We start from the raw sequence: 7238 nt of genomic DNA, 5'->3' as shown, positions 1-7238 counted from the left end.
CATAGGTAACTTCTCGTGTGCAGCACAGTGCTGACGGGGCAGAAAACATTGGCCCGTGTGCTGTACAGCCTCACCCCTCCCTTTGTAAGGCACAGACAACACTTTGGCGCTTTTTCGCGGAGTGCATTGAGCAATACCGCCATAGGCCACAGCAATCATTGACCCTGAATCAAACGGTATGCTGACGTTGTCAACACTCGCGTACTCTCGTGCTGACTATACTCGAACATGAATCTGAAAGGCAGGAGGAGATGGGATGCAGTAATTGCTTGAGCGGGAGGACAGCGGAGACGAATGGAGGCAGAATTCTCCATAACGTCTGGCCTCCCAGCGTTTTGGGCATCTATTTAACTGGGCATTACTCCCATTAACGCCGAATTTGGCACGTGAAACAAGGGGATAGCTGAGGAACAGCTACCCACAGTGCACCGCTCCTGAAATCGATGGTAGCCTTGGACCATGGACGCAAGCAATCGATTTTGTGATCGCACTGTGGACGCGCAAAACCAATTTTATAACATCGGTTTTGTAATATCGGTTTAAACTACTTCGAAATAATCGTGCAGTGTAGACGTACCCTTAGTCTGCCATCATGTGAGCTGGGAGGAGTGTCTGTTGCTCAATATCAGGCTTACATGGTTTCTTCGTTTCTTTCCTACAGGTTCATGAAGGTGGCTGGCCGCACAGTGGATGCTGTTACCTGGCAACAGTAGGTATTCACCATTCCTTATACTTTCCCCAGCTAGCAGCTGTGCAGCAGTGAGACGTTGTTTAGGGCAGAGTTAACATCTTGTCTAGGTTCAAACGGTCACTGTGAAAGGGACAGACCCCAGGAAGCCACCTCCTCAGCCACTGTACTGGAGGGAAAGGCCATCCCCTGGCAGCTCAGTAGGAAACACGCCCTGGCAGGCATGCATTAGCCTCTGCTATTGCCCTGGGCTGGGTGTGTACCTACCTACCTGGGGAACAGAGATTTAATCATGGGTTCTACTGTCTAGCAGATACAGGTCTAAAAAGAGCCAGTGGCTGGAAAGCGATGCTGGGTAAATGAAGGCTGGAAATACAGCGTGCATTTTTAACAGTGAGTGTAATTATCCATTGGGACAACTTAGCAAGGGCTGTGATGGTTCTCCAGCACTGGCACTGCTTTTCTTAAGGATCTAGGCTAGGAATTATGGTGGGGCTGTTCTCTGGCTTGTGCTCTACAGGAGGTCAGACTAGGTGATCAGAGTGACCCTTCCAGGCTTGGAATCTCTGAATAACTGATCACCCCTCCCAGGCTACCAGATTGCAGAGAGTGGAAAAACACTCTTCCCAAAGCTCCATTTGTTCTTGAGTTCCTGATACCTGTAAGGTAGCAAAGAGTCCTGTGGCACCGTATAGACTAACAGACGTATTGGAGCATGAGCTTTCGTGGGTGAATGCCCACTTCGTCAGCATGCATGTGTAAGCTAGTGCTAATGTGAGCATGTGCTAGTAAGGTAGGCAGACAGCTTCAGGGTTTGGCAAGGCTGCACGGGACAGGTGAGAAGGAAACTGCATGTGGTGCACCACTGGACAATTTGAAAGTTCTTCTGTGTATCCTGCTTCTCTTTGCACCTCTGACTGTTGCCTCTCACATGCTGGTGGCCTGGATCTAAACCCACTAGAACCAGAGGGAGAAAGACTCAGTCCAATGGTAAATACATTACTGCCCCAGGAGTAATGTGCAGCTGGCTTCTCTGCCACCCTGCACAGGAAACAGAGACTGGGTGCCCAGAGGGAATCCACCTATCGGAATAACCTACAAATCACTGCACAGCACTGTAACTAGGATGCAGGTATCATAGCTTCCTACTCAGATCTGAACCGTAGAGTTCAGAAAATGAGATGCTAGCATAAAACCTCCAAGCTTAATTACCAGCTTGGATCTTATAGCGCTGCCACCAGACAGGAATCAGTGCCTTCCTCACTCTGGTCTCCCCAAAACCTTCCCTGGGGGACCCCAAGAGTCAGTGCCTGAGTCTACAACAAGAGAAATACGCCACCCCTGTCTCCTCTCTTATTCCTCCCAGGTTTCCTCCCTGGATGTGGCCCTGGCGATCACTATTTCAACCTTGAAATGCAAACGGAGATCAAGTTTCATTTCACCTCATCAGAGTCCCTGCAAGGTACGCTTTGCAACTCGACACAAAAGATTTTCCCTTCCCCCTGTTTCTTCCCTTTTTTTTTTTTCCCCACCAATTCCCTGTGAGTTTCTAATGGAAAAATCAACCAGCTTCTTAAAAAGAAAGCTTTTATAAAGAAAGAAAAAGACATAAAACGTTTTCTGTATCAAGGTTGACATATAACAGGTCAATTGTCTTAAAAGAATGAAATACAGCTTTCCAAAGAAATACAAGATTAAATATTCCAGCAACTCACACATGTAAATACAAAAAATATAAAAACATTTGTTTTCCTATTTGTACTTACATTGGAACAGAAGATTAGAAGCCTGAGATAAAGATCCCTCGAGCCAAGAGAGACACGACAGAACACAGCAAAAGAGCACACAAAACTTCCTCCCTGAGTTTGAAAAATCCGTTTCCTGATTGTCCTCTGGTAGGTTTGGGTTCCTTTTAACCCTTTACAGTAAAGAGAACATTAACCTTAGCTATCTATTAGCACACAGGCGTGGAGAATAGATTCTCGCCACAGAATGTTTTATGTAAACTCCCAGCTTCTTGTCCAGGATGGGCTTGTCAGCAAAAGACGGTTAATGCCTTGAGTCCACTTGATTCCCACAATTACAAAACGAAATTGTTAGCAGACGCCATTGGCAGAGAGGCTTGGAGCATGTTTGTTGTATGTCTGGTAAAGGTGAAGATTTTGTCATGGGATATTTTTCAGTAAAAGTCAGAAGGTCACGGCAAAAAGAAGAAAATTCCTGAGAGCCGTACTGTCCCTGATTGTTACTGAAAACATCCCTGACAAACTGGGCGAGCAACAGCTGCCTGCAGAATGGGCAGCTGCGAGGGCCGCCCGAGCTGGTCCGCCTTCCCCGCCTGTGGGGGCTTGGAGCTCCAGGTCCGGGCTCAGGCTTTGGCGTCCTGCCACCTGTGGGAAAACGGGAGCTTTGAAATCCCGCGCCCAGCAGCTTTAGGCTCAGGGACCGGCCCCTGCGCGGCCAGTAATGCAGGCAGGTGGCCGCAAGCGCCCCAAGCAAGGGGCAGCCCATCCCCTAGCATGGGCCCGGGTCAGCCCGCAGTGCCTCACCGTGGCCTTCCAAGCACTGGGCGGCCCCAACCACCCCAAGTCCTAGTCGCCCCAGCCCAGTCCCTGAAGAGGAGCAACATGCCGGGGCTGGGGTCAAGGGGGAAGGGCAAGCACTTAGCCGGGCTTTGGGAAGAAGTGTGAGCGGGGCCATGCGGGGCTGTTTGGGTTGGCACAGCCTTCCCCAGCCTGCAGGATGCGCCGCCCATGACCCTAATCCTGCTAGAGAGTCAGGAACCTGCCTTTGACCAAGGGAACAAGCTGAGCCCCACCTAGTCCCCTGACAATGGGCTGGAAGCCAAACCCTGACAAGTGGCACTGAGCACCACAAGGTGTTGGCCTTTTTGGTGTAAATTATTCCATGTCCTCTCCCCTTCCCCGTGAGCCTCAGCTTTCCAGGTTCGTCTTTGATTGCTTGCACAAGCACCTTGCACTGCAGGTGTGCACCTCGTGACAGGGGAATGTCCGAGAATGTTCCCTCCGCGGAACCCAAGAGCCCTCTGTTGCCACCCAGAGCAACCCTGCCCCTCTCAGTTCCTTCTTACTGCCACTGATGGTTGTCAGAGCAATGCCAGGCTGCTTGTGACAAATGTGTCCCTCACTCCTGTGTGTCTATAGCCTGCTGCAGTTAGAAATTAGCTAGTTCTCAGGGCTAGGGTTGCGGTTTAGGCCTTTTTTGACCACTTTTTGTCTTTCGGTACTGGCATCAGTACCAGAATGATGCCCAGCTCGCCGGGGTTACGTCCTGCTGGACTTGTGCTAAGCCTGTGCCAGTCAGCGACCCACACTGGCCTGCTTACAACATTTGGGAAAATCCCACATTAGTGACAAATGTCCCATTTGTAAAGGGATCAAGCCCTGCTCAAACAAAGGCAACACAGAGGCTCACGTGCTTACTTATGGAGGCAGCCCTCTGCCCTTCATCAGAGTCAGCACTTGGAGAAAGCACCCCCAGGACGTCAGTTTCAGTGTGGAGTGCCACGCTGGAGATGTCCTCTGCCCCAGTCGCTGGTACTGAAGAAAAGGCTCAGGACTTCCTCAGGTTCAGTACCGGAGCCAAGCAGAGGCAGAGACTCTGCGAAACATTCAGGGGAGAGGCTCTCCCTGGAGCACACTTCTTCTTCACACAGCGCACAGTCAATTTGTGGAACTCCTTGCCTGAGGAGGTTGTGAAGGCTGGGACTATAACAGTGTTTAAGAAAGAACTGGATACATTCATGGAGGTTAAGTCCATTAATGGCTATTACCAAGGATAGGTAAAGAATGGTGTCCCTAGCCTCTGTTTGTCAGAGGGTGGAGATGGATGGCAAGAGAGAGATCACTTGATCATAACCTGTTAGGTTCACTTCCTTTGGGGCACTTGACATTGGCCACTGTCGGGAGACAGGATACTGGGCTAGATGGACCTTTGGTCTGACCCCGTACAGCCTTTCTTATGTTCTTAGTGACAGGAGATTGCTCTTTCTGGAACCTGTGCCAGGTCTGTCGTGGCCATCCCCTGAAAGATCTCTGCAGCGCCCCTCCCCACCACTCTGTAGACATGCGTAGCTGCAAGGAACCTCCTTAGCCTCTTGGTACCAGTATCACAGGCCGTACAAGAAGGTTTACAACCAGTACCAATGCCTGCACCTATCTCGCTGCATCAAGAGCCCGCAGTATTGTTACCTCCCAAGCTTCCACAAAAGCTGGAGCATTCAAGGGGGGAACCTCCGATGGTGTCGCCAGTACTGCCACCCCTCTCAGTCTCAGCGGGTTCTGCCCCTCAGACTCTTCTTCTGCTGACTCGGAGGTGAGGTCATCTGTATCCCATTCAGGTTGGGGAACATACCTGCCTCTCAGTTCTGGGCACCATGGGCCATGCAGCAACCTCAGTACTGGCCTCCTTCTAAGTGACAATGGTCTGGATGAGGATGGGTCCAGGCCTGTACCAGTGGCAGTTCTGGACACCATGGGACATCACCTCTCCAGCTAGGACCTCCAGGTAGGACCTCTTGCTCACTATCTTCAAGAGCATTTGGGGGCATCGGTACCAACGGCCTCCAGCTCTGGTTCCCCATACCAAGATCAGTACCAACCATCAGGAAGTCTCTCAGGCAGCTTCTTCATTACAAGACATTGGTCAGCCCCCACCTCAAAAGTCTGTGGCGTCCTCGTCTCACAGGAGAGCTGGAACAATGTTTGTAGTGCAGCTGCTGAGAGCCATTGAACCAAACTGTAAACCCTGGATATACTGTCATGGAAACCATTTCGGGGGGGGGGGGGGGGGGGGAGTGCAGCAGCCCCCGCCCCCGCAACCTGGACTTCTAGTTCCAGCACCTATGTCATCTCATCACCAGATGAGGTGTTGAGCCAACGAGTGATTCCCTGCTGCCAGAGGACCACAGGGGCTCATCCAAATCCACTGAGAAATATGGCCTCTGTGCTTGACATCCAGGCAGAGGAGGGGCGTGGATGCTTCCACAAGCTAGCGGACACTCTGGTATCAACAGCCCCTGCCAGGTAGCTCTGCCAACCAACAAAGCCATCATGGAGCCGGCTGAGGTGTTTTGGCAGATGCCTTCCTTCTGGCCTCCCACAGCAAAGCGAGCTGAGAGGAGGTGCTACATCCCCTTGAAGGGGCATGACCATTTCTGCTCTCTTCTCTCCTCAGGTTCCCTTAAGGGCAGCTGCCAATGAGTGGGACAGACGAGGACAACAGGCATTGATGTCAAAAGATAAAGATTCAGAAAGGCTGGATCTGTTTGGTCACAAACTTTATTCATCGGGAAGTCTGCAACTCAAGGTTGCAAACCAAGAGTCTCCCTGAGTCATGGGGAAAACAAAATCTAAAGAGACGTTACCAGAGGACTGTAGACAAGAGTTTGCAGGAATGGTGGAAGAAGGCAAACTGGTTGCCAAGACTGCTGTCCAGGACAGTTTAGACAGCAGACTTGGCTGCTGGAGCCATGGCATCAGCTGCTACAATGAGAAGGTGTTTGTGGATCTGGGCTACCGCCAGAAGTCCGGCAGCCCATCCAGGACCTCCCTTTCAAAGATCCCTGGTTATTTTCAGAAGAAACGGATGGTCGGCTCCATAGCCTAAAAGATTCCAGTTTTGCCCAGGGCAACACTAAAATCTCTTGAAATCTATAGTCAAGCAGTGAAAGGGAAACAATTTCATCTACAGCAGTTGTACAGGCACAAAGTGTTTGCTCCCCAATCCCAAGATCTGCCAAAGAGAAAGGGCTGGGGTTATAGGGAGTGTCCTACACTGCTCATCCCATCCAGCGGCCTTGTCCAAACAATGGAACCATGGCATCAGCACAACAGCATGTGGAGCCCCTCAGCCAGCTACATTGCATGGAGGCTCCCAGAGCCTCTCATGAATCACACAGAGAAAGGCACCAGCCAGTTCCCCTCAGCTCCCCAGCCATTGGTACTGTCCTGCGCGGTCAGAAGCCTGACCAGTATAAGTTTATGGCCCAGTCCATCCCTCCCTCACCGTGGAGAGAATGTGCACCAGCCTTTGTAACCTGAGCTGAGATTTTCCCAGCACTTCAGCCAAACACCCCGTTTTAGGTAAAGTCTGAAACAGGTTTCTTAACTGCAGAAAGAGAGTGTGGTGGTGTGTGCACACCCCATTCCCCATCGAGGTGGATAGCGGATGTGTGGACACCGTGGTTACTGTCTACCTGACTGTCTTGGACCTCACCACACTGAGGTCCAAGGGTCAGAGTGAAAGCAGCGGCCCTTGAGTCCGGGGCAGCGTGGCCTTGTCATAAAGGTATATTTAGCGCAGCATAGTCAGTTTGTAGCTGGAACCGCCGTCCCCAAACGTATGGGCGTAGCTTTTCCAGGGCGTACACAATGGCATAGCGTTCCTTAACACTGACTGACCAGTGGCTTTCCCTCTCAGACAGTTTCTTGCTGAGAAACACGACAGGATGGAAGTTGTGATCCGGTCCTTCCTGCACGAGAACTGCTCCTATACCACGCTCAGATGCATCTGTGGTTACTAGGAATGG

The 7238-nt window shown here is 51.2% G+C and overlaps 1 protein-coding gene across 4 annotated transcripts in view; it reads left to right on the top strand.

The window, feature by feature from the left end:
- Positions 1 to 7238, top strand: part of HPSE2 (heparanase 2 (inactive)) — a 327209-nt gene that overhangs the window by 253500 nt on the left and 66471 nt on the right. For all 4 annotated transcript variants that reach the window (XM_075073009.1, XM_075073007.1, XM_075073010.1 and 1 more), the window contains one exon: positions 662 to 709. In XM_075073009.1, coding sequence (XP_074929110.1) covers positions 662 to 709 — 48 coding nt within the window. The remainder of the gene's footprint in view (positions 1 to 661; positions 710 to 7238) is intronic.

This window comes from Chelonoidis abingdonii, chromosome 16, assembly GCF_003597395.2.
Source record: "Chelonoidis abingdonii isolate Lonesome George chromosome 16, CheloAbing_2.0, whole genome shotgun sequence".
NCBI lineage: Eukaryota > Metazoa > Chordata > Testudines > Testudinidae > Chelonoidis > Chelonoidis abingdonii.
This window is presented reverse-complemented; position numbering and strand designations above follow the sequence as displayed.